The sequence below is a fragment of the Aquarana catesbeiana genome, linkage group LG06 (assembly GCF_042186555.1).
Source record: "Aquarana catesbeiana isolate 2022-GZ linkage group LG06, ASM4218655v1, whole genome shotgun sequence".
Classification (NCBI taxonomy): Eukaryota; Metazoa; Chordata; class Amphibia; order Anura; family Ranidae; genus Aquarana; species Aquarana catesbeiana.
Window position 1 is genome coordinate 342824837 of NC_133329.1, and position 27944 is coordinate 342852780.

Below are 27944 nucleotides of genomic sequence, written 5' to 3' on the forward strand. Positions count from 1 at the left end.
TGTCATCGTGGGTCAATGTTGGAAAGCAACAAGCTGAAGTGTATAAGTGCTCTTCTGTCCCGGAGATAACTCGGCGGAGGTGGTCCTCTGAGTTGCATTCTGGGAGAGGGTATTTATGGGGCAGACGCCATGTTTCGGGAAGCTTTTTGCCTTGTGGCCCTCCTGGCCTAGAGGTATGTGTCAGTGAGTGCTATCTCGTAGCCCTCCGGCTTGGAGGGTTACGCCGCTGCAGCCGGGCGGGTAGGCCCAGAAGTCTGTCTGGGGCCTGCTACTGCTGGGATGGTCCTGTGCTGTCTGTCCTGTGGGAGCCAGACAATTGAGAAGAATCTAGGGGAGGACCCGTCTTGGAAGGGATCATGCGGAGCGCTGGTCTGGAGAGGGGCCGGGTGACTCGGAGGACGCATCCTAGATTGCACTACCACATAAGTACTGCCGGGTCGGCTTAAAGGTTCTGGTACTGTGTTTGCTGTTCATCGAAAACTACTACATCCTGTGGCAGAGGATCGTATGAGTTTGTCCCACCAAAGTCTGTGGCAGAGACTTTTTGTTTGTGCTGCGTTCCGGCTGCTAGGTCAGTGAGAGAAACCTATCCGGGCAGGCAAAGATTTAATCCTAAGCTGAGGATACATTCATCCTAAAGATTTAAATTCCTTGACGCTACGCTAAGAAAAGGTATTTGAACACCCTTGCAACTCTCCTTCTACCTCTTTCCTGCTACTTCTTCCAGTTATCCCCATTAAAGCATTGAAAAAGTACTTAAGTGACTAGTGCCTACGTTGCCTCGCAGTAAGCTCAACGGAGACCCCTAGACCCGGTGTTGGTGAAATTACAGGTAACAAGGTGACGGTAACAGCCCGCTTTAAATCAGCAGCTCCACCGTGAGTTAGTGCTACATTTGTATCCCAAATTATAGACTCCAGAGCCTGCAGTTGCTTTGTGGATTCAGCATTTGTTACTTTACATCAACTATCCCTATGCACCAAGAGGCAGGAATTTGCCGTTCATCTGGCGGACGGCTCTGGTCTCAAGTTCTCTCATTATCCTGGGGCTACCTTGGCTAAAGGTGTCAAGGTTATGCAATACAGTTTTGTCTGTCAGCTTATCTGTCTCAATGTGTTCATCTCTAGAGACCAGCTGACTCTCACCTGACTACTTTTATACTCTCTCCTCTAGCATGGCTCCACCCCAGCGCCTATCAGAGAACTCTATGTTAACCTCTGCACTGCAGGCCAGCCCTGCTGATCAACCTTTGTGTGTTTGGCTTCCTGTTTTCTGCCTGCCGTGTGCTCTATGTTTGTTTCTGTTACCGACCTTGGCGTGTTCTCAACTATTCTTGTCTGCTCATGACCCTGACCTTTGGCATGTCCCGACTACCCCTGTTTGCCTGTGACCCTGAACCTTGGCGTGAACTCTGTTGTCCTTGTCTGCTTGTGGCCCAGACCTTGGCTTATTCCCTTACTATCCCTATCCTCCTGTTGCCTACTGTGGGTGTGAGCTGGGGGACCCTGGGGGTCGCGACCTGGAGCCAGTTGCAGCCCAGTCCATCCTCACCACTAGAGGCTTTGGTGAACACCTGCTGGCTCTTAGACTCCGCGGGGAGCACGAATATTTTCCAAACTTGATCTGAAGGGAGCTTACAACTTAGTCCGGATCAAAGAGGGAGACGAATGGAAGACAGCTTTTAGGACACGCTTCGGCACTTTGAATATTTAGTTATGCCCTTCGGCCTCTGCAATGCCCCTGCCACCTTCCAGCACTTGGTAAATGATGTTTTTCAGGACTTCCTTGATCTATTTATTATAGTCTACCTTGACAATATCCCTATATTCTCTGATACGGTAGAATTACATCGCACTCATGTGAAGAATGTCTTGAGTAGACTTCGTGAACACCACCTCTATGCCAAGGCTGAGAAGCGTGACTTCAAAAAGCAGACTATACAGTTTCTTGGACTTATTATCTCCGCTGATGGCATTTCCATGGATCCCCAGAAGGTCGCTGCAGTCCTGGAATGGCCAGCCCCTACTGACAGAAAAGCTGTACAAAGGTTTGTGGGATTTAATAATTTTTATAGGAAGTTTATTAAAAACTTTTCTGGCGTTATTCCTCCTATTACACAACTAACCAAACAGCATGTTCCCTTCCGATGGGCCCCTGAAGCACAAGCATCCTTTGAACAATTAAAGACTTTGTTCAACTCTACTCCCATTCTAAAGCATCCCGACCCAGCCTTGGCCAATGTTTTGGAGGTAGACGCCTCTGAGAACGCCGTAGGGGCTATTTTATCTCAGCGACAGGGCCCTAAATCTTTACTGCATCCCGTAGCCTTCTTCTCCAAGAAACTGAATCCTTCTGAGAGGAACTATAATGTTGGAGTTTGGGAATTGTTGGCCAATAAAGCTGCACTTGAGGAATGGCGTTACCTGTTGGAGGGAGCCTCTCACCCTATCCTCATCTTCACCGACCACAAGAACTTGGAATATTTGAGAACAGCCAAGTGATTAAGGCCCCAGCAAGCAAGGTGGGCATTGTTTTTTTCTCGCTTCATATTCCACATCACTTTCCGTCCTGGTTCTAAGAATAGCAAACCAGATGCGCTGTCGCGCATGTTCCATGGTCCAGTCCAACCCTCAGAGCCAGACACTATCCTGCCGGCCAAGAATTTCCTCCTTCAGTCAGATCTGATGTCCCAAATAAAGGCAGATATGATGGAGCACCCCCCTTCTCAAGATTTACCTCTCCAGTTAAAGGACGGGCTCTATTATCACAAAACAGATCTTTGTCCCGGAACAGTTCAGAGTCTCTGTTCTTAAACAGAGTATAGACTTAATTTCCCGTTCTTTCTGGTGGCCTGACCTAATACAGGACTGTAACAAACTCACCTACGCTGTAAAACCAATCGAGCCAAGACTTGGGGTCTACTGGAATGTCTTCCTGTGCGAATGAAACCTTGGAGCATGACATCTATGGATTTTTAATTATGGAGCTTCCCCTGTCTGAGAACTAATACCTCTATATTTGTTGTTGTTGATCGTCTGACCAAAATGGCACATTTTGTACCCCTGCAAGGCACCCCTTCTGCCACTGAGACTGCCTCCACATTTATCAAAGAAATTGTAAGACTGCATGGTATCCCTGACAACATCGTCTCTGACCGAGGGGTGCAATTCACCTCCAGATTTTGGAGGGCTCTGTGTGAAGCTTTAAACATTGAACTCCGTCTGTCCACTACTTACCACCCTCAGACAAATGGACAGACAGAAAGGACTAACCAGACCTTGGAGCAATACTTGCATTGCTTCACCTCTTTCTCTCAGGATGACTGGTCACCTCTTCTCCCACTGGTGGAGTTTGCTTATAATAATTCCACTCACTCGGCTACCAAGCAATCACCTTTTTTTGCCAATTATGGATATCACCCTTCCTTCCTGCCTAAATTGCCTATAGAGTCTTCCGTACCCTCTGTACAAGACAGACTAAACTTTTTTCAACTCTAACAACAAATTACTCCAGGATACCATCTCTAAAGCCCAGGCAAGCAATAAAAAAAATTTTGACAAGAAGAAGAGGGGTAACTTGAATCTGGAACTGGGAGACAAGGTTTGGTTATCTACTGCAATTTAAAATTTAGATGTCCCTCCAAAAAACTTGGTCCGAAATACTTGGGGCCTTTTCCAGTTAAAAGAAAAATCAACTCTGTGGCCTTTGAATTAATACTACCTAAGAATCTGAAAATTCATCCAGTATTTCACATCTCCCTACTAAAATCAACGGTGCCTAACCTTTTTCCCGACCGGGATCCGGAAAGCCCTGCTCCACTGCTCCACTGCTCCTCAAAGGCATTTGCAGACCCGAATGCCGTTCACGCACGCGGATTAGTTCTTTTGAAAGAAGGAGGGGGGCGGGAATTAAGGGGCTTGGTTAACAGGCGTCGCTGCGTGCGGCGGAGGAGAGTGTCCTCGTGGAGCCCACGCTGAGGGGCGGAAGCGCTGACTAATGCCAGATCAGGCTCACCTGAGGCTTTTAAGGGACAGATCCTCTCATATCAGTAACGGAGGAGAGGAAGTCTGGAGGACACAGGAGCGCTGGGTCACTTGAGGGGTGTATACAGGCATTTCCAGTACAGGAAATACAATTTTTATTCAGCACCAAAAGCTGATCTTTATGGTGGCATTGTTTTTTTTTTAAACTATTGCTCAGCAAATGGTATATTTTTTCTTTAGTGCGTCTGCTTTTGTGCCTAGCACTATGACTTCCAGAACTACCACAAAGGTACGAAAGTTTCCACCCCCAGGAGCCAGGAACTCCAGTCATGCATCCACACTGTCATCCTCTCCGGAGATACCTGACATGGCAAGCCAGGGTGAGTCATTGGAAGCAATTGGTGGTGCAACTGCTTCTCAAACTTCAGCCCCTGTATACGTGACTGAAGATTCATTTTCCTCTGCCCTGCAGGGCTTAGAAGGAAGATTAGCGGCTTTAATCGCATCCTCCATCCAAGGGGATAGGAAGCGTGCTAGATCCCCCTACCCCACCTCAAACCCTTTACCAAGGGAACAGTGGGAACAGGATGAGGTATTACCCTCAGACGATCGAGAGGAAAAACAAGCCGATTATTCCTCTGCGGAGGAAACAACAGTTGATGATTCAGCTTCACAATCTGAGGTTCAAATCCTTACGGAAATGGTTCGCTCCGCTTTCATGCTACCCCTAACAGAGTTAGCTGAAAGTCCGGTTTCTTCCTTGGGTTCTTTAAAAACCTTACAGACTTTGCATGCATTTCCGATCCATTCATTACTAGAAAAGCTTATTTATGCTGAATGGGATCACCCGGATAAGCATTTTCTCCCTCCAAAGAGTTTCTCAGTTCTCTATCTTATGGAGGAGAAATTCAACAAAACATGGAAGGTTCCTGCAGTTGACGCTGCGATTTCCAGTGTGAATAAAAGTTTAACTTGTCCAGTAGACAAAGCACAAATGATCCAATAGATAAGAAGTTGAAATTCCTGTTAAAATCCTCTTTTTCCTTGGCAGGGACCATTACTCAGCCTGAAATCACAGCAATAGGCATCTGTCAGTCCCTAAGGGACCAGTTTAGAAAGGCCCTTAAAGAGGTCCCTGTACACAGGCCCACGATTTGGCCGAACTACCAAGGGTGCTATGTTTTGTCATAGATGCCATGAAAGACTCTATTCACCAGGCGTCCCACCTTGCGCTTGTGCTGGTACACATGCGTAGGACCCTGTGGTAACAAAAAAAAATGTTTTTTTTTGGTCAGCCGAAGCACCTTGCAAAAGGCTTCTGATTAGCTTCCCTTTTCACAGGGATCGACTATTTGAGGAGGATTTGGTCAAACACATCCAAATGATTTCTAGTGGGAAAGGTACTCTTTTGCCCAAAAGAAAGTATAAACGTCCTTCATTTAAACGGACTCCTTCCCCTGCGCCAGGGGCATCCGCCTCTAGGCAGTGGTGACGGCTTCCACTGTCAGACTCTAGAGGGAAGCCTCAGGGTCAGGCCCAGGCACAGAAAATTCAGCCCCTGTATACATGACTGAAAATGCATTTTCCTCTGCCCTACAGGGCCTAGAATGAAAATTAGCGACTTTAATCACATCCGCTATCCAAAAGGATAGGAAGCGTGTTAGATCCCCCTTCCCCACCTTAGACCCTTTATCAAGGGAACAGTGGGTAGAGGATGAAGGGTTACCCTCAGGTGATCAGGAAGAAAGGTATACCGATTACTCCTCTGCGGAGGAAACAACGGTAGATGATCCTTTTCAGCCTCGCAATCTGAGAGATTGCTGGTACAATCTCTTACAGAGATGGTTCGTGCCTCTTTCAAGCTACATCTAGCAGAGTCAGCTGATAGTTCTGTTTCTTCTTTAAGTTCCTTAAAACCTTCACAGCCTTTTCAGGCGTTTCCTGTACATGCACAGAAGAGCTAGCTTTGGGGTTTTATTCAACATTCTAGATCTAAAGAATCTAAATCAGTTCCTGAAGATCTGCTCCTTTCAATGGAGTCGATCAGGTCAGTAGTTCCTATCCCACAAGGAGGAGAACATCAGGGATGCATATCTGCATGTCCCTACATTTTCTGCTCACCAAAGGTCTTTGCGGTTCGAAGTAGAACAACAGCATTTTAGTTTGTAGCCTTGCCCTTCATGCCAGCTACAGCACCCCGAGTGTTCATAAAAGTGCTGGCCCCACCTCTAGCCAGGTTAAGGGCACAGGGCATAACAGTCTTATGGTACCTAGATGATCTATTGCTAATAGACCAATCGATGGCCTCGTTTGGAGCAAAGTGTACGCATTACAACCGATTACCTGAAAAATCTGTGTTGGATTCTCAACCTAGAGAAGTCTTCCTTAATACCGCTAAATAAGCTAGAGTATTTGGGTCTGATCATAGATACAGCCCAGAAAAAGGTGTTCTTGCCTCAGGCAAAAATCAACTCCATACAAGAGCTGGTGCAGATGGTCAGGTCGAAAGGAAATCCCTCAATTCGCCTTTGCATGAGGTTGTTAGGAAAGATGGTGTCTTCTTTTTGAAGCAGTCCCCTATGCCCAGTTGCAAAACAGTATCCTGTCTGCTTGGAACAAAAGCTTTGGACTTGCCAATGCGGCTGTCCTCAAGGGTGTCCCAAAGCCTCAGTTGGTGGTTACTAACCCAGAATCTGCTGAAAGGAAAATCCTTCAGAACAATTATCTGGAAAGTAGTAACGAGAGATGCCAGCCTTTCAGGCTGGGGAGCAGTACTAGAGAAGACGACTGTCCAGGGACAGTGGTCAAAAACTGAAAGAGCCTTGCCTATCAACATCCTAGAGATTCGGGTAGTGCATCTGGCTCTGAAGGCCTGGACTTCCAGATTAAGGGATTGCCCTGTCAGGATCCAATCAAACTATGCCACAGCAGTGGCCTATATCAATCACCAAGGGGGCACCAAGAGTCTCTCAGTGCAGAGAAAGGTGAACCATATTCTAACTTGGGCAGCAAGGAATGTTCCGTGCCTATCAGCAGTCTTCATTCCGGGAGTAGAGAATTGGCAAGCAGACTACTTAAGTCGCACAGCAGTTATTCCCGGGGAATGGTCTCTTCACTCCAACATTTTTCGGGCTGTTTGCCAAAGATGGGGGACTCCGGACGTAGATCTTCTAGTGTCCAGATTCAACATGAAGTTAGTCAACTTGTGTCCAGGACAAGGGATCCACTCGCATGTGGAACAGATGCGTTGGTGACCCCGTGTTTGCTCTTTTAGGGATGTTCGTGTATGCCTCACCAGGAGGCTGGCCACCGCATGGCGACTGCAATAACGCTCCAAGCAAGCAGATCTGCGTACATGGGAACCATAGCATAACCATACAAAAATGATGGCCCACTGAGCCATGATAGAGTTCGGCTCGCTTCATTGGTAGCACTGAGAATGTGCACACGAACGTGTTCAGAGCCATGTAAGTAGTGTTCAAATTGTGAGACACTTTGTGTCTCACAAGATGCTTGCCGCATGGATCTGCACACGACCGTCTGCACAAGTCACTACTGGAATTCTATTTGAATATATACATGTGTGTGATTGGTTCTTTTGAAAGAATACAAGTGTCTGATTGGCTGATTCTGAAGCCACCACCTTCCTTTGTTATTCATGTTTACAGTATAAATAAAAGCAGTAGAGCATTATATGGCAGGATTTTGCTAAGCTCAACCTGATACCAGCGTCTGTCTGTGTTACTTGGAGATAAACTAGCGCGCTTTCCTGGTATTATACAAGAGAGTTATGATTGTGCTTATTAGCACATGGAATTATTTGCTTATAGGAGAAGCTTTATTTAATCCACAACAGAACATCTGCTATAGTGACAGCTATCTAAAAATAGATTTTCTCTTGATTTTCTTGCTTTGGAGAGTTTTTCTCTTACTTCCTATTGTGTCCCTGGGACAGGTTGTAAAGGGAAACCTCCCTGACAAAACACAGACAGCAGAGAAAAAAGTATATATTTCCTACTATATACAAAACTAAAAAAAAAAAAAAGGTTCGAGATTTACATACACTTTAATGAATGTGGTCAAATTTCTCTTTGCAAAGAATACCCAATCACATGCAAGGAAAAAAAAAACAGCATTTTTGATCGCTTATCATTGGATGATGGAAGTCAGCAGAGCTTCACCTCATTCACTAAGCTCTGGATACATTTTTTTTTTAAATTGAACAGTCTATTGTCCTTTAGTAAATCAACCCCACAATGTACATGTTCTACCCTGTCCTACCTATGCCATACACTGAACACATCCTTTCATCCAAAAAAGGCCTAAGACCCGGTTCACACACGGGCGGCACGACTTGCAGGTCGCCTCAGCGAGGCGACCTGCAAACGACTTCCGCGGAGACTTGCAAAACGACTTCTGTATAGAAGTCTATGCAAGTCGCCCCAAGTCGCCCCCAAAGTCGTACAGGAACCTTTTTCTAAGTCGGAGCGACTTGCGTCGCTCCGATTAGAACGGTTCCATTGTACAGAACAGGAGGCGACTTGTCAGGCAACTAGGTCGCCTGACAAGTCGTCCCTGTGTGAACCGAGTCTAAAGGTTGAATTCTCCCAGGACAAGATGGATACATTTCTTTGTTTTACTCAAATCTTCTAACAGCGATGCCTACCAAGAAGTGGGATATAAACTCCTTACACACTGGTAGAAGGTTCCCACTGAACCAAATGAAGATCCACTTCTTCACGTTTTTTGCTGCCCCAAACATCAGTACTCACATGAAAATCGTAATCTAGAACAAGACTACCAACTACCAGCATTTTTCCTTCTACACCACAATGACCTTCCTTGGAAAGTGTACAAAAGATAAATACTTATCCAACATATAACCTTATGCTGTCACTGCTTGTATTCTAGCTCACTGGTTCACCAGGATCAATGATATTAAGCCTATAGAAGACCCTCCCTTACAAGGGACCAAGGTGATCTTTAGGCAGAGCAATTGCTACTGGTTGGAATATACAAGCATGACAGAATACAAAATTAAAACCCCAACTTACACTCTCTGCCTAGTCCTTCCCCCTCTTACAGTATACCTTTAAGACCATAAAACACATACCTTTGAAAACCAGAACATTTGAGGAGAGATCATAACAAAATGACAACGATGATACAGTTCAAATCTCATGGTGCCAACATGTTACATGTTATAAGCTACAATTATTGTCTGGCAATGTAATAGCAATCTATTATTGTTACACTTGCTTCTATTTATGCAGTTGTACACTTATGACTCTGTCTAGCAAGTCTAACATGAATTGCTGATATCAGATGTACCTTCCTTGAGATTTTTTTTATTAAAAAAAAAAATTATATATATATATATATATATATATATATATATATATATATATATATATATATATATATATATATATATATATATATACACACACACACACACATACTGTATATATGAAAACCTAGTACTAAGTGAAAGTTCTATCTTAAAAAAAAATACATTAGCTTTTTACTACCATAGTTATAATATTGGTTGGAAACATCATACAGTATAGTTACCATCAGTTGATGTGGTGGTGGTAGCGTTGGTGGGTAGTATAGCTAGAAAAGATAGGTAAGGTGAACTAGGTCATTATACGCATGAACAAAAAATGATGTATTTTGGCAGTGTCAGGCTAAACAAGTTTTTTTCAAAAATGTTCAGGTTATATCTCATTTTAGAATTATAGGTGTACATATAGGTACATGTACATAGAATTATAATATTACTTGGAAACATCATACAGTATAGTTACCATTAGTTGATGTAGTGGTGGTATCGGTGGTGGTAATGGTGGTGGGTAGTAGAACTGATGAGAAACAGAGAGTAATGCCCCGTACACATGATCAGAAATTCCGCCAGCAAAAGTCTGATGTGAGCTTTTGGTCAGAAATTCCGACCGTGTGTATGCTCCATCAGACTTTTGCTGGCAGAATTCCAGCCAGCAAAAGATTGAGAGCAGGTTCTCTATTTTTCGGTCGGCTATGAAAGGCTGTGTGTGTGTGTGTGTGTGTGTTTTTTTTTTGGCTATGTATTATAGCAGAAAGTAAAAAATATTCATTTTTTTTTCGAAATTGTCAGTCTCTTTTTGTTTATAGCACAAAAAATAAAAAACGCAGAGGTGATCAAATACCAGCAAAAGAAAGCTCTATTTATGGGGAAAAAAGGACATCAATTTTGTTTGGGTACAACATCACATGACCGCGCAATTGTCAGTTAAAGCGAAGTAGTGCCGTATGGCAAATAATGGCCTGGTCATTTGGGGGGAAATCCTTCCGGGGCTGAAGTGGTTAAAGGAGTGCAGTGCTGAATAGCAAAAAAATGGCCTGGTCATGAAGGTGGGTAAACCTCCTGGAGCTCAAGTGGTTAAATCAGGGATTGATATATCAAATTGGGCTTTAGCCAAGGAACCTTTCTAATGATCTAAAGCAAGTTTAGTGCTGAAAAATGTTAGAAGGAAAAGTGCAATAGCATTGTACCTTCATAATTAGTTTGATAATGAGCCTCAAAGCCGCTGCCTTCAATGGATATGTCACTTCTAAATACAATGGTTATTTTATTAGATGATGAAAAGAAATTGTACACTCCGGGCTTGCAAACCTTCCCAAGAATGCTGCTTCCTACACAGCCATCCCTTATTTCCACATAATCATAGGCGCAAGTTGGATTACTTTCTAGACTGTTGAAACAAACATAAGAACAATTCATTAGTTTTTGTTTTTTTTTAATAGGATCCTTACAAATATATCTCCAGAATAAAGATAACAAATATTCTCATTGCCTGAGAGTTTCAGTTGCTTACCAATATCCGCTTTCATTGCTTTCCAAGCATGTGTATGTGTGTGTGTGAGACTACAGGAATAAAAAATCAACCTGGAGTGCAACAAATGCCCTTGCAATCTCAGTTATTACCTTGTAAAAGCAGAGCTGTAAAGAGGATCCAGCAGGTTCACCCACTACAGGCTGCCTGCCTCTTACATTCAATAACTTTAACAATGAATTGCCTCTTAAATTATCACATTCAATGAATGTATGCAAATTGGTCACTTGACACTAATATTGCACATGATTCCTTACCCCCTTTTTTCTTTCTTTTGTATTGTATATGCTTTGTCTCTTCTTTTTTTTTCATTTGCTTTTCCATTATTCTACAATAATGTCCCATGCATTGAGTGGAACCGTGCCCTTACTTTATTGATGCTGACTTTTTGGCACTGTCAACTTGTACCCTCTATATAGAATTTAATTTCTGATGTTGCTACAACTGTACCTGTTTATTTCTTTGTGAAAACTGTTAATATAATTTACGCTTTAAAAAAAAATAGTGTTGCATGCGATAAACTTTAGTAAATTGACCCACCCACCACTTCCAGCTTTTACATTGGACTTTGAGTGGAGATATCTGAAAGATGCCTGCAGCTGCAGCAATTCCCTACAAAGCAAAATCCCTCATAGTGGCTGTTTAGCCGCTTGATTGCATTTACAGGTGGCAGGAGGGGACGTCTCACCCCTCCTGCCGCTCTCTGGTGCTTCTCCTGGCTCACCCGTCCCACCAGCGAGCCAGAGAATGAAACCGCCAGCGGTTTACCATAGAGCTGATGCTGAACTAGATGGTCCCCGGCCATCTCTATGACCCCCAGAGGCCGGAAGAGATGTCATGATATCACTTCCAGCGCCGGCAGATGTAAACACTGCTAGTTTTTTTTTTTTTTGCTGGAAAGCCTGAGATCTTTTTTTTTTTTATCCAGCCTAGAGGAGAGATCTGGGGAATTATAGACCCCAGATCTTGCTGTAAGGAGGACCTGTCATGCCCTATTCCTATTACAAGGGATGTTTACTTTCCTTGTAATAGGAATAAAAGTGATAAAAAAAAAATTAAACAATAAAAAAAAAAATTAAAGCACCCCCGTCCCCACGTGCTCACATGCAGAAGCGAACGCATAAGTGGGTCACGCCCGCATATGTAAATGACATTCAAACCACACATGTGAGGTACCGCCATGAACATTAGAGCGAGAGCAATAATTCTAGCGCAATCCTCTGTAACTCTAAACTGCTAACCTGTAAAACATTTTAAAGCGTCGCCTATTGAGATTTTTAAGTACCTAAGTTGCCAGTCCACGAGTGTGCACATGTGAGATGTTAGGTATCTATTTACTCGGCGTAACATCATCTTTCACATTATACAAAACAATTGGGCTAACTTTAGTGTTTTGTTTTTTTAACACACAAAAGTGTTTTTTTTTTTCAAATAAATCAAGTTTGAAAAATTCCTGCGCAAATACCATGTGACGTAAAAAATTGCAGCACCCCCCATTATATTTCCCAGGGTCTCTGCTAAACATATATAATGTTTGGGGGTTCTGAGTAATTTTCTAGCAAAAAAAATATGATTTTTACATGTAGGAGAGGAATACCAGAATTGGCCCGGTATGGAAGTGGTTAAATGCTTTTTTTCAATAGATCAAAAATGTTACATCTTTGTGTATTTTTTTTTAATTAGCTGCCTCCAGTTTTAATTACAAATCTTGCAAAAGTTAGTACAAGTCTGATACTTTCGGGAGTGTCGGATCCTACAATCTGCACCCCACCTTTCATTCACTGCAATGCCTTCTGCAGGTATTGACAATGGGAGGTGCTTGCAGACACCTAGATGTAATCTAAGTAGTAAGTACTGTCATAATGTGGCCATGACAGCTCCAAAGAGACTCTCTCCAGAGCTGATAGGACTGCACGAAAACAAATCTTTCATTATGGCAAAGGCTGGCCATACATAAGTCATTTTTTTTTTTTGTTCAACCAGCAAGTTTAATGAAAGAAAATTACTCAATTCCCCCATCCAAACATTCACTATTGATGCAGGAATTCCTCCTGCTGAGCTATTGTGTTCTGATCAGTGGCGGCTGGTGCTCAATTTTCTTGGGGGGGGGGGGGCAGACTGCGGCCTCCCCAGCCAGCCAGCCACCCTTCCCCCCAGCCAGCCAGCCAGTGCTCTGCACCCAGAGCCCACCCTTTTTGAAGCCAATTAGAGCCTCAGGCTCTGATCATGTGTTTCGAAGAAAAAAAAAAAACCCATTGGAATCCATGCGTCCGGCACCCTGCATGTAATTTAGGGGCCGGGTGCATGGATTAGGGGGGTGGCGCCCCTGCGGCCTGCATGAGTGGCCACCACTCGGTTCTGACAGTGGGGAGACTTCCAGCCATCAGAATACACTGATCAGCACCGCCAGCCATAACCGGCGACGCTGATCGAGAGAAATTTTTCCAACCGGCTGGATGTACACAAGTCAATCAATAGATCAACTTGTGTGCAACCAGCCTGCCCATACATGGATTGAAATTTGGCTGGGCCCTGCTGAACCAGCTAAGTTTTGATCCATGTATGGCCTGCTTAATGCTGCAAACCACTCCTGCTCTCAGCCTCAGTGCTCTCCTGGGAGTTACAGCCATTTTCGCACACTTGAGACAACTCCTGTGTCTCTATAGAGTTGTGTCTAAGCAAACTCACAATTACAGTACTTTTACTACAACTAATTATTTGCAAACAGCTCCCACTGTCAATGTCGGCAAGAGGTTTGCATATACCCTAGATCACAGGTGTCAAACACAAGGCCCGCGGGCTGAAGCTGGCCCTCCAGGCCATTTTATGTGGCCCTCACACCTCTCCTGCAGCTGCAGGAAAGCTCCAGCCATCCTCCGGTCCTTCTCCAGACCCCTACTTTCTGCTTTCAAGCAATGCATTCAGCTTCTTCCCAGCAGCAGCATAAGGAAAGGGGGTGCACTGTGATGTTAGGGAGAGTAGGAGACTCAACTTCTGATGGTGGGGTGGCTCTTGACATCTAATGTAAGGGGAGGGGATGCGCTAGACATCTAATCTTACAGATACAACCGGCCCTTTTGAGGACAATCATAATGCTGATGCGGCCCACGATGAAATTGAGTTTGACACCCCTGCCCTAGATGAAGGGTCGAGATGGGAGGTGTCACCCCAGTATGAGTTGTAGGTTAGGAGTGGACCCACATCCCTAACATAATACGAAACAGAAACACACTCACAAGGAGTGTAGCTCCTCTAATGGGACTTTCGAAATGGGTCACTCACAGTACAAATGTAATGGAAAATTTTTAACATTTTCTAAAATTTATTAGAAAAAAAGTTTAAAAAAGGATCATCATGACCTAACAGTAATGCATAATTAAAAATGGATGCATACAAATGAGAGGAAATGAATAAACATAGGACAATGATCAAATGTAATGATAAGGTTGATGGAACAACAATAAACATATGACCCGACGTTTCGAGGTAAAAAGGGGGTTGACCTTTTCTTCGGGGGTAACGACAATTGGTCAAAATGAATTTTTACATCACTTATGTTCACAAAAAGATTTCCAGGACATTCACAGCATTTAGTAAGAGAAATTCGACCCATCACAGCTCCACAGAGGCCCAAGACCAGAAGGCAGGAGGAAATGTGAAAGGAGGAGGAAGATACTAGCGTAGGGCACAGAGGCTGAATCCCAGAATGGGCAGAGGACACCAGAGGCTGCAGTAGCTCCACAAAGGGCACCCCCGAAGAGGAACACAACTACCCTTCAAGGATGGGACATGCCAGAGCCCATTGAAGGGGCTAAATGGTCATAGGCCCAAAAGTCACTAAAAGCTTAGCTTGTGGTATGTGGGATCACAGACTCCAAAACCATAAGGCCAAGGAAGAGAGGACAAACCAATGATGTCAGTCCCAAAACTACTTGTAAGAAATGTAATATTCCCACAAACTGTATCACCAGAGGGTCATCTTGCAGTCTGTCATTCCTCAGCGTGAGAATGCCCTGGAAATCTTTTTGTGAACATAAGTGATGATGACCATTTCTGTAAAGTATTGCACCACTTGTTCCTATAAAAGCAAGGAGAAATATAAAATGCCCACCTTTCAATGTCAATGGTGATCTGTATGTAGGTGTATTGCTGTGTCATAATCTCCCAAATGCACAAAGTGTTTGACGCATACTTGCTTGGGTAGAAGGGACTTGTTATACAGCCCGTGGCCTTGGTTAATTGACCTCCGCATTCTCGGTTTGGCACTGAAATCAGATTAATTTATATTTAAATAAAATCAGAGATACATTCTTTAAGTAGCTATTATGGGGACAGAATATCCATTAACAGGTTTCTGAGGTGTGACTGCTTTATTCCAAGCTAATTTAATTTCTCAGTTCAAATAGGTTTATCAGGATATACAATACTATATTTTTAATAAAGGGGTTTGTTTTCTTCATGTTCAAAGCACAATTGTACTTTCAGTTTAAATAAATTATATACTGTACATTCCAATTACATCAAACAAAGTGTATCTTTCCTTAGTTTAGAGAATGTGGTGAAAATTTTTCAAACAATTCCCAATCACTCGCAAGGAAAAAAAAAAAAAAGGATAGGACCATGGAAGTCGGAAGGGTATGCCTTCATTCATTAAGCTAATGGAATGTTCCCTTACAAAGTGAAAATTCCTTTGCCAAGTGAACAGCCTATTTCAAACCCATAGAGTCTTTCATATAAAATGCCAATATGATTTAGGCAAAGACTGTTTAAAGAATTATTCCAGGCATCAGCATGTTATACATAATTACATTGGTTCAGCTTGTACCAACGTATTCTATGTATATGACATACCAGGCAGGGGTCTCTGAAAGCTAGGAATCACTGTAGTAGACAATACTACTTCGGTGATCTCCACTGCTTCCAGGTCCTGTGTCAAGTGGCTGCTCTCCTGCATTGTGAACACAGGAAGTCGACCGATTGTCACGGGCGCCATTCAGATGCTTTGTATTCTGAATGAAAGCAAAGTGTTCTCTGATTGGACGAGGTGGAAAGTTGGGAAGGTAACATGCTCTCCACCTTTCATTCATAAATTGCAAAGCATTCTCTGAATGGAGCTCAAGCTGAGTGCCTGACCTCCTGTATTCACATGGCCAAAGCTGAACCAATATAACTATGCATAACATGGCAATGCCTGGAATTATTCTTTAATAAAACTGGTTCAGGGATAGAACAGAAAGAAAGCAAGTACTGGGTCCCACTTGACAACAGAGCTAACATTTACAAGGTGAGAAAACTTAATTTGTCAGCAAATCTTGAATGAATGCTTCTTCATCCACAAGGTGATGTAATTAAGCACGAATTCAAGCTGGCTTATGCTGTGTGTTCATAATTCTGCCCAGACCTCTGCAAAAAGGTAAATGCTGCATGTGCTTTAGTGAGTAGGCTCACACATGCATGTGCAAAAATTAACTTGCATGCTTGGCACTAGTATTGGCAGTCGGCAGCTTATATAAACTGAAACGACGCAGGAGGGGGTTGCTGAGTGGTCTCAGATAGTTCTTGTTTACCTGAGACCTGATCTGCTTGTTTTGCCTTACCATGTATGACCCGGCTTGCCTCCTGATCTGCCTCTATGCTTATGGCTCTTCGTTGTGACCTTTCCCTGCTTTCTGGACTCTACTTACTGCCTTTTGCTATGTACTATGTTTGCCTCGCTGTTACTGGACCCTGTATTTGCCCCCTGATTTGGTACTATGTTACTCCACACTGTTCCTGATCTCGGTTTGTGTCCTGACTCTGCCTCTGTCTTCTGATTCAGTACCCCACTGCCTAACAATGCCCACCCTCACAAGGGCCTCAACCTAGTGCTTGTAAGCTGTTCTGGTACCACGATGTTCCAGTGCTTGGTTCCTGTTCTGTGGTCCTCTGTTCCTTGCTCTGTGCATCTGACTTCAATACTGATCCAGTACAGCCTCCAACTCTGGCACTCCTGCCGTTCTCTGCCCTCACTCTCTGTCACCAGTTTCAGGAGTGTTGGGTAAGAGGAGACTCCTCATCTACTTGTGATACATGATGCAAGGTTTGCATGCCTCTTCGGTGATTAGGGTAACTTCATATAAGTAGTATAGCTGGGAGCCCATCACCCAACTAACCCCTGCAACACTCCTCTTTTTAGTCCAAAGACCATTGTACTCTCAGAACCTCATCTTCTCTTATGACCAATGTCAGCATCCTCAGATCGTTAGAACTGCACTGCTCAAAGATGCCATGCTAACTGTCTAAGCTCTAAGCCCTTGCTCATTCCTGCATTCCTGGGTCCTAAATACACTATTTTCATTGCTATGTTAATCTGATAGTAAGTACCAAAAACATTTATTTTTAAATGTGTTTTCTCCCTAGCATATCATGTAACTTGTTCCTGAAGCTACTCTTTTCTGCGTTTCTTGAGAGTAATGCCAATGATTTTAGTGTCTTCTTACAGCCTCTTCATTTTCCCCTCCCAACTAACATTGTCCCAGGTTGTAGCGTGGCTACTGAGGTGTTTTTATGATTGACTGGAATGCAAATGTGTTCCCTATTACAAGCAGGGTCTAATGTGCAAAACACTAGTCTCTTGCCATGCTGTTAACCCTTAGGGATTTAATGAAACATATTTTTCATATGTATTTTTAAAACACAATCCCTTTAAAAATACTAGGTATAGTTGCACCCTACTTCCCAATACAATATAACAAGGAGTATGGAATATTGCACCTACCCTTGCTGGTCCATACTAGATTTCAGGGCAAAGAAAAGAGAAGAGATATAGTGAAAGAGGGTTACAATAAAATACATACAGTAACATAAAAGACATACAGAATTTAGAATGCATTCCCTTAGCTCAGTGAACATGGTGAAAATTACTTTGCAAAAAATCATGTGCAAGGAGGAAAAAAAACAGTATTTTTGCTTGTACATGATAGGATCAGTAGCTTCACCTTCTTCACCAAGCTAATGGAAGATTCTCTTGCAAATTGAAAATTCCCTTGGTACATCAACCCCATAGAGTCTTTCATGCAGAATGCCCATATGATTTAGGCAGAGACTATTTAAAGGAACAGGTTCAGGGATAGAAAAGAAAAGGGAAAAAAACAAGTATTGGCAACAGAGCTGACATTCATTTGGTCAGCAAAGCTTGCATTTATGCTTTTTCATCCACAGGGTGATCACAGGCTTTTCTTGTCTCTCCATTGGTAATGGCAACTTCATATAACTGTTATAGCTGGAAGCCCATCACTCAAACAACCCTTACAACACCTCTCCTTATTGCCCAAAGACCATTGTACTCTCAGAACTTCTCTCAAGGCCAATATCAGCATTCTCAGATCATCAGAACTACATTGCAAAAATACACGATTTAAACTGCCTAAGCCCTTGCGCATTCCTGCATTCCTGGAGCCTGAAAACACTATTTTAATTTCTGTGTTTATCTGATACTAAGTACCAAACGTGTTATTTTTAACTGTCTTTTCTCTCTAGCATATCTTGTAACTAGTTCCTAAAGCAACTTTTGGCTTTGTTCCTTGGGACTATCTCCAATGATTGTAGCATCCTCCTGCAGGATCTTTATTCTCCACTCCCACCTAGCATTGTATCATAGGTAGCATTGCTACCTGTCCGGGATTGACCCGTACAGTCTGGGTTTTGAATCATGTGTCCAGATTTCAGTCTGCTAAGATTTGTACACATTATTCAGACCAGATTGTGGCTCCCCATGCTCCAGGGGGTCCGTGCGGCCTCCCTGTGACACCTGGACAGGGGGGTTGGTGGGGGCAGCATTTACTAGAACCAATCCACTTTATGTTTCTCCTGCAGCTTCTGACAGCCTGCTTCTCCTCCTATCCCTCCTGCCAGCATTCAGCAGCTGCAGGAGGAAAATACAGCTGATCAGTTATAGTAAATCCTCCATAACACGATCCACACTAATGCGTTTCACTCTATAAAAAGACCTTATGCATAGCCTGGTTATATCTACACTGACAACACAGATTTATAGCAGACCAACTGCTCAACACACCTCCTGTAATTACCCAACACCTCAAAAAATTAAGGGACCTGGTTATTCGGGGAGTGGATAAAGGTGGAGTGGTGGTGAGATTAAAGTGGTTGTAAAGTCAGAAGGTTTTTTTTTTTTAATAATGCATTCTATGCATTAAAATAAAAAACATTTTGTGTGCAGCAGCCCCCCTAATATTTACCTGAGCCCATCTTGATCCAGCGATGTTGCACGAGAGTCTTGGCTGGCAGGGACTCTTCCTCCTCATTGACTGAGACAGCAGCATTGGCTCCTGCTGCTGTCAATCAAAGTCAGTGAGCCAATGAGGAGAGAGAATGTGTCTGAATGGACACACAGAGCAGCAGCTCGGCTCGGGTGCCCCCATAGCAAGCTGCTTGCTGTGGGGGCACTCGGCAGAACGGAGGGGCCAGGAGTGCCGGCGAGGGACCCGAGAAGAAGAGGATCTGGGCTCCTCTGTGCAAAACCACTGCACAGAGCAGGTAAATATAACTTGTTTGTAATTTTTAAATGAAAAGAAATGAGACTTTAGTATCACTTTAACAAAGGAGCAATATTCTGCTGAAGCTCTTAGGCAACTAAATGACAGCTCCACTTATCAGCCCCTCAAATTGGATTCTACTAAGCATTTCAGCACAGATTTACTGGTCTTGATTGATAGAGGTAAAAACATGGGATTAATTAGCCCTAAAACTGCATAGTACCTAATGATCCAGGATCCAGTTATGCCCATTTTTTTGCCGAAAGTGCATAAAGCAGGTGAACTGATGCAGGGCCGCCCTTTTGTAGCTGGCATCGGCTCTCTGCTGGAAAGACTTAGCCAATGGGTGGACATACACCTCCAACCTTTGGTTCACTGATTACCAGGGTATATAAAAGATACAGGTACAGTGCTTTCACAGGTGCAAAAAATTCATTGGATCCCCAGTTTTGTATGTGTCACATTAGATATGAGAGCACTGTTCTCATGTATCCCCCACCATCTACCTTTACAGGCAGTAAAATATCACCTAAAACACTATAGCTCCTATTCTATTGAGTTGCAGTATTTGCTCCAGTGTATGAAGTATCTTTTAGCTCACAATTTTTTTCATGTTTGTTGGCTTATATACAATCATGTGGAGCATTGATGGGAGCAACATTTTCGCCTTCTATGGCAAATTTATTTATGGGATGGTGAGAGGGGCATTTTCTCTTTACACATAGAAAACCCATTCTGCATTGGTTCAGTCGCTTTATAGATAACCTGCTGGTTATATGGGAAGGTGACACCTTAAAGTTAGAGGCATAGGTGTGCACAGCCTATGGCATTAGGGTGTGCACTCCAAAGCTCAAAAACATATGTGTGTGCATGTGTATATATACTAATGATGTCAGTAGAGCAACGGATGGTGTCATTAGGGAAGAAAATTGTATCACTAGGCTAGTGGATGGTGTCAGTAAATTATTTTTAATTATTTTATTTTTTTAAATTTTATTTTAGGAGCCCCATTAGGGGGCTTTGGTGAAATATCAGAAGCCTAAACAGGGGGAATCTGCATGACACAGGGTGATTAGGGTGTGCCCAGGCACACCTGGCACACCCTGTGCGCACACCTATGGTTAGAGGATTTCATGGGATATTTAAATAATAATAACTTTAATCTTCAATTTAACGACAATTATCATGCTACTAGTATAGTTTTTTTGGATGTCACTCTACAGAGTAATATGGAAACGGGATCTGTTTCTTCAACAACCTTCCAGAGTCATGTACAGGGAACACTACCCTGTACGTGACCAGTTGTCATCCATTTCATACCATTAAAGCTATACCAGTAGGGGGGATTATTGGGAGCTTATCAGGGCGCATAGGAATCGTTCAACTATTGAACTTTTTAATAAAGAATCTGAAATTATTAAAAAAGGACCCCTGATAGAGGCTTCCCCGTTTGGAGTATAGAATGCGGAAGAAGAATTGCTGAAACAAAACACAGGAATCACTTCACTGTACAGAAAGAAGGAGAGGTTTGTTATATAAGAGGAATGGAGATAATTAAAATTGTTACATTTGTAACAACATTTTCAAAAGAGTATCACCATATTGTAAATATTATTAAGAATCTTCTCATTGTATACACAGACAAGGAACTGCATGCTGTGTTGTAATATGGAGAGGCTCAGATTTGATAAAAGCCATCTCACAAAATGAGACACGATGGATATTTGAAATGGGTACTCTCATCCCCAAAGGGTTAAACATAGATCTGGATCTAAACTGATTCATCTCTAATTATTGATGGCAGTGGCAGCTGGTGCTCATCAATATTTGGGGGGGGGGGGGGTGCACCAAACCAATGCCCAAAGGTGTTCTATCGGGTTGAGGTCAGGACTCTGTGCAGGCCAGTCAAGTTCCCCCACCCCAAACTCACTAATCCATGTCTTTGTGGACCTTACTTTGTGCACTGGTGCACAGTCATGATGGAACAAAAAGGGGCCATCCCCAAACTGTTCCCACTAAGTTGGGAGCATGAAATTGTCCAAAATGTCTTGGTATGCTGACACCTTAAGAGTTCCCTTCACTGGAACTAAGGGGCCAAGCCCAACCTCTTAAAAACAACCTCACACCATAATCCCCCTTCACCAAATGATTTGGACCAGTGCATAAAGCAAGGTCCATAAAAACATGGATGAGTGAGTTTGGGGTGGAGGAACTTGACTAGTCTGCACAGAGTCCTGACCTCAACCTGATAGAACACCTTTGGGGTGAATTAGAGTGGATACTGCGAGCCAGGCCTTCTCATCCGCATCAGTGCCTGACCTCACAAATGCTGTCCTAGAAGAATGGTCAAACATTCCCATAGACACAATCCTTAACCTTGTGGACAGCTTTCCCAGAAGATTTGAAGCTGTTATAGCTGCAAAGGGTGGGCCAAATCAATATTGAACCCTATGGACTAAGACTGAGATGCCATTAAAGTTAATGTGCATGTAAAGGCAGGTGTTCCAATACTTTTGACAATATAGTGTACCTGTGAAGCATGATCTGCAATGTTTTAAATAAGTACAAGATGGCAGAGTGACTCCAAATGGTATATAACTAATAACATAGGAGAGTAGGAAGGGAAGGTAAAAGTGCCTAATAGCCCAGTAGGTTTGAACTTTGATATTCTATTTTATTTTCATTTAATTTTATTTGTAATGTACATTTATTATAATTTTATGGTATTGTAATTAAGGTATTGTGAAATGAGAATATATATCATGTAACCAGCGATCTGAGCAAGGCAGAATATGGTAATAGAGAACAGGACAAAAAACAGTTAATTCCCCTGGGGTGGTACCAAAGGAAAGGTGTATAAGGAACCCAATTGACCAGGTCCCTAGCTTCCAGATGATGCCATCACGGTGAAACGCATAGAGGCGGGGTTATGTGGTTTCCTTCGTCACATCCGGTGACTCAGCTTCCGCTGGTTGGAACGCACACCTATACCCATGCAGGAGAAGGCGGCCGGCAGCCATAATGAACACTGCTAAGATCGCTGGGCGCACTGGATCGTGTGACTTTTATTCCTATCTTTGCCATTTTTAAGAATTGTATTATTAAAACAGGGTTATGCAATGGAGACTGTTTGATTTCTTTTCTTGGGAGTACTTTGCTGGAATCAGGGGAGAGTAGGAGAGGAGAGGGGATTTGACAGCCCAGCGCAATCTGAACCACAAAACATTGGGTCTTTGAGTCTGGTGAGTGTCAGTGTGTGACTGTGCAGTGGTGGAGAGGATCACGAAGATTTGCAGCACAAAGCACTTCATATGCATGATTGGAGCACAATCAAATTAAATCACTGAGAACTACAGTGGATTTGCATACACTTTATTAGGAAAAGTATTGGGACGCCTGCCTTCACACGCACATGAACTTTAATGGCATGCCTGTCTTAGTCCGTAGGGTTCAATGTTAAGTTGGCCCACCCTTTACAGCTATAACAGCTTCAACTCTTCTGGGCAGGCTGTACACAAGGTTTAGGAGTGTGTCTATGGGATTGTTTTACCATTCTTCCAGAAGCGCATTTGTGAGGTCAGGCACTGATGTGGATGAGAAGGCCTGGCTCGCAGTTTCCTCTCTAATTCATCTCAAAGATGTTCTATCGGGTTGAGGTCAGGACTCTGTGCAGACCAGTCAAGTTCCCCCACCCCAAACTCGCTTATCCATGTCTTTATGGACCTTGCTTTGTGCACTGGTGCGCAGTCATGTTGGAACAGGAAGGAGTCACCCCCAAACTGTCCCCACCAGTTGGGAGCATGAAATTGTCCAAAATGTCTTGGTATGCTGATGCCTTAAGGATCCCTTCACTGGAACTAAGGGGCCAAGCCCAGCCCCTGAAAAACAATCCCACACCATAATCCCCTCTCCACCAAATGATTTGGACCACTGTTCTATTGACTGACACCATCCACTGCTTTGTTGACACCATCCTCTGCCCTGCTGTCAAAGTCCACTGCCCTACTGACACCATCCACTGCCCTACTGACAGCAACCTCTGCCCTACTGACAGCAACCTCTGCCCTACTGACACCATCCACTGCCCTACTGACACCATCCACTGCCCTACTGACAGCAACCTCTGCCCTACTGACAGCAACCTCTGCCCTACTGACACCATCCACTGCCCTACTGACACCATCCACTGCCCTACTGACAGCAACCTCTGCCCTACTGACACCATCCTCTGCTCTACTGACACCATCCACTGCCCTACTGACACCATCCACTGCCCTACTGACACCATCCACTGCCCTACTGACACATCCACTGCCTTACTGACACATCCACTGCCCTACTGACACCATTTGCTGCCCTACTGACAGCAACCTCTGCCCTACTGACTCTGTCTACACGCTATCCACTGCCCTATGGACACTGTCCACTGGTCTACTGACTGACACTGTCAACTTTTAAGGTAGGCTAAGTTCATATTTTTACAGTGACATTTCTTGTATTAATTTGAGCATATTTTATGAGCAAAATAATGCTTTTGTTTTATTTAACCATGCCCCTTTAAGCCCCTCCTACTGTTAACACAATTTGGTCATAGCCACTGTTCTTGGCCTTGGGGCACCCAAAGGTGCCCCAGGTCTTTCACAATCCTATAGTGTATACTACAAAAAAAAAAAATTGCCAAGCAACCCTAGCCCCACCCCCTCGCTTCCCCCTCATAGGATTTGATTGACAGCAGGGGGAGCTTCAGCCCGCTGTTGGCTGAAAACGAGTCACAGGAGTGCAGAATGGACTGCACTCCTGTAATCCACAGGAGAAGTACAGTTAGACGAGCGTTGACTGAACATCCTCTTTAAGGAAGCTTGCATTCATGATTTACTGTTATGTGTGAAAAAAAAAATTAACATTTTAGTCCCTTATAAACCTTTAGCAAATCCTAATATGTTTTTATTAACTATGTCGTTCCCTTCTTCCCTTAGTTTTGGTGATTTTTTTTTTAAATGTCTGTATGTAAACTTTGTATGTTCAGGTTTATAGCACCAAATAAAAAAAAATGCTTTGTACCAGAGTCAAGAATCTGGTAGCATTTTCAGAATAAGATGTCATACAAAATTATAAGGAAATGTCCACAATTATAATTTACTATACAAATAGTATCAGAAACAGAAAACTAGACATGTCATGTACAATCTCACCTGTGCCAGTAGGAAGGCTGAGTGTAAGAAGCACCAAACAGAGTACAAGTGCTGGAGTTTCCATAATGACTGGCGACTATATGAGCACAATGCATGTCCTTCTGATGTATTATCTTATATATACACAATGCTGATTCCTGGTAGATTGTTCCAGGAAACTGGCACAGCAACGGTAATGAGGTAGATAATAATACTGAGGTAGATAATAAAGGTTTGTCTATGGTTACACATGCTGTTCTTCAATTAGTTAATGAAGTAAATGTAATTGAGATTTATTTATTCTGGCTAAAAAAAAAAAAAAAAAGAATCAGCCAGCAAAAACAAGACATCATACTCTGGAATTAACACTAAGCTGGCTTGTTGATTGTTGCAAACTAGTTATTCTCAGCTAACAAATCGCAATGCCACCATCTCTTAAATCTTCTTAAAATCAGTGTTCTCCACAATCCAAATATACCTGTTGGTCGTGGTGGGGAACCATGTTCACTTCATTTGCCAAGTGTTTGCACAGAGATCCACTTTTCATGTGTGGGTTAGCACCGCAAGTGGCTGGGGGCGTAAGCATTACATTGAGCCCCACAACGGAAGGATAACATCTTTCCACCTGCCAGTGACACCTGTCCCGGCACCGACTATGAAGCTATTTTGAGGGAAAAAGCATTACATTTTCCTACACCAGTTCCTTAATACATTACACTTTACACTTTGTTCAGCTCGAAGACATGGAGGGACACTGCTGTATAATTCGCAAGGCCTTGCATACTTATGGTCCAGGACCAGTCCATAGGATAGCTCTGCTTAACAGCGGGTCCTAACCTAGGATCCCTGCCACTGAGTCAGGTAGACCATACAGCCACCAATCCCCCCCTTTGACAAAGCGTCCATTACCGGCCACCACCGCCTCCTTTCCCAAACTAGCTGCTTCTCCTTCCTTAGTTACTTGACACTCTCTATTACCCAGAAGGTTAACACAAGATGTATATTTCATTCCCCATTCCCAAACACTGTAGGATTTCAGTCACTTGTCATTCCAGTCAATTCACTTAACCAGTGTAGCTGAGTGCTAGGCTACAGCAATATGGAAAAGGAGACATTACTTTTCGTTCTTTTCTCCCTCTACTGTGATATTGATGTTGTGCTGCACTATACTCCTCCAGCCAGCAGGGGGGGAGCTAGAGCCAAAAAAGCCCATAGACTTCTATGCAGAGTGCTGGGAGTTTTGGTTTGAAATGACAGCAATATAATGGGAGGAATAGACTTCTTACAATACATACACCAATAGGTACTGTGCAGTGGGAGGAGTGGAAAGATGATTTTTATTAAACTGCCCAGGAAAGTTCTTTCTCTTGGTGCTGAGAGAACCAAGGAGAGCACATCTGCTGCATGCTGACCACACCTGTGAGGGGCCAGACCAGCAGGGACTGAGCCTAAGATCTGGGAGTAGAGAGTAGAGCATTCTTTGGAGAGACTGAGCCGGTTCCCTTTCTACAGTGAAAGATCACAGACGAACCACAGGGACCAGTGAGAGGGCAGTGCCCACTGTTCACACTGCTAGCAGGGACTGAGTTACTAGAGGCAGGACATTGAATATACTGCACCTTTACCGTACCTTGACTGCATCTTTACCGATACTTTACTGCATCTTTTACCGCAACTATACTGCATGCTGGTTTACTAAAACTGTTGTTAAGTGCACCAACGCTTATGAAAAAGGGCCCCAACAATAGCCAGCAAAAGAACAACCTAGGGACTGCTCCTCCAGTAAAACCATCCTGCAAGTCCCCTTCTCTCCTTTCTTTCATTTCTACGGACAGTGCATATCCAGTTGGTCTAGGCCTAGTATAGTCGCCATTATCGCACTTTGGCAGTATAGTCTCTTCTATTTAGTAAATCAAGCTTTACTACTGCCCATTGCTGCACTTTAGGCCTCATGTACACTACAGCTGCTAAACTAAAGTTTAAGAGCAGTTGAACATTTTTTTTAATGGCCCCTGAACTCTTCTCTATGTTATCTTATGTATAACATGCACACTCAGTCGTTTATAGTAGTTTGGAGGCAGTTGAGTTTACAGGTATTTTTTTGAAAGCAGAAAAATTGCATTCGGGACTGTAGTTTTCCAGCATTTTAAACGCCAAGTGCTTGTAACCACGTGTAACCTTGGTAAACCGAATATATGCCCGTTTGCATTTTTAAGCGTTTTTAAAGGGAAAACATTTCTGATATACAATTAAAAAGTGCAGCGCTAAGAATTTGAAAGTCTCAGATACCTACTGACAATAGTAAATATACATGTACAGTGACCGTGCAAAAAAACATATGGAAATGAAATCATATGAAAAAAATGAATATGAAACAATGTGTATATAAAAATGAAAATGAGTGGACATAAGATGGTAATCACTACATCAAAAAAATGTCCTTGATGGCATAGATATCAATCACAATCTCATTGCTATTGTCCATAAAGAAATTAATGACGGTGATCCAAAAGATGAACTGATGTATATTATATAAATGTGACTTTAGTGAAAAAAATTGATAGGAGATCCGCCACCATATATTCTTAAAGGTTTACCGGAAGGATTGAACCCAGATGGGTGTATACCTACTGGATCAATCAAGCTTGAATAATGTTGGACCTGGAAGGCAACTGCCACAGAAGACACGATTTCCAGGGACCAAAAAGACTTCCGATGATGTATTAAAGGACTTTACCCAAACAGGTCAAATGTGTATAAGGGGAGAAGAAGACAGGAGGGCACATAGCGTAATTCCGTAAAAAACTCACAGCTTGTTTATTAAAATGAAAGAGTAACACTCACATTTCTGGCGATAAAAAAAGCGCTTATAGTAAAAACAATGGCAGTATCAGTGGCATCAGTAGTCCCTCTGACGCGTTTTTTCCTATAGGACATCATCTGGGGTACTGATCCACTGTAAATACTGCCCTTATATAATAAAAGGAGCCCCCACATTAAGCCATGGCTCCAATGAAACACAGCCGTTCAATTGAACTTACTCCTGGGTATGTAAGATGGCGTCAGCGGTTCAAGCCTTGTTCTAAGCGAGGGACAAAAACCAGGGTCGCACATTACACAACGGAACTACAGGTACTTCCGGGTAGACGTGATGCGCGTGCGGCTCAGGCCTAGCTGTGAGCGAGGCCTGTGCATGACTGGAACGCACATCGCAAAACCGACGTCCCACAATAGTGTTGACGTCCGGGTAACTATGGTGACGCAAAGTGCAGCTCGAGCCTCGTTGTAAACGAGATACAAAGACCGGAAGTACATAGCGATGTTGGATAATATATCTCAAACTAAAATACATAAAGGTCATCAGACATGTTAAGAGCACCA

The 27944-nt window shown here is 43.2% G+C and overlaps 1 protein-coding gene across 3 annotated transcripts in view; it reads right to left on the bottom strand.

Annotated features, from left to right (window-relative positions):
* The window catches only part of LOC141147790 (scavenger receptor cysteine-rich domain-containing protein DMBT1-like), a 45952-nt gene extending 21134 nt beyond the window's left edge, over positions 1 to 24818 (bottom strand). The window contains exons 1-5 of one of the 3 annotated variants that reach the window (XM_073634970.1): positions 24585 to 24806; positions 17616 to 17630; positions 14970 to 15123; positions 10518 to 10717; positions 9558 to 9599 (exon numbers count right to left, since the gene is read on the bottom strand). In XM_073634970.1, coding sequence (XP_073491071.1) covers positions 9558 to 9599; positions 10518 to 10717; positions 14970 to 15123; positions 17616 to 17630; positions 24585 to 24648 — 475 coding nt within the window. In that variant the 5' untranslated portion in view covers positions 24649 to 24806. Of the gene's footprint in view, positions 1 to 9557; positions 9600 to 10517; positions 10718 to 14969; positions 15124 to 17615; positions 17631 to 24584 lie in introns of all 3 variants that reach the window. The other 2 variants (XM_073634968.1, XM_073634969.1) reach the window with 2 other exon arrangements.
* Positions 24819 to 27944: the final 3126 nt, after the last annotated feature.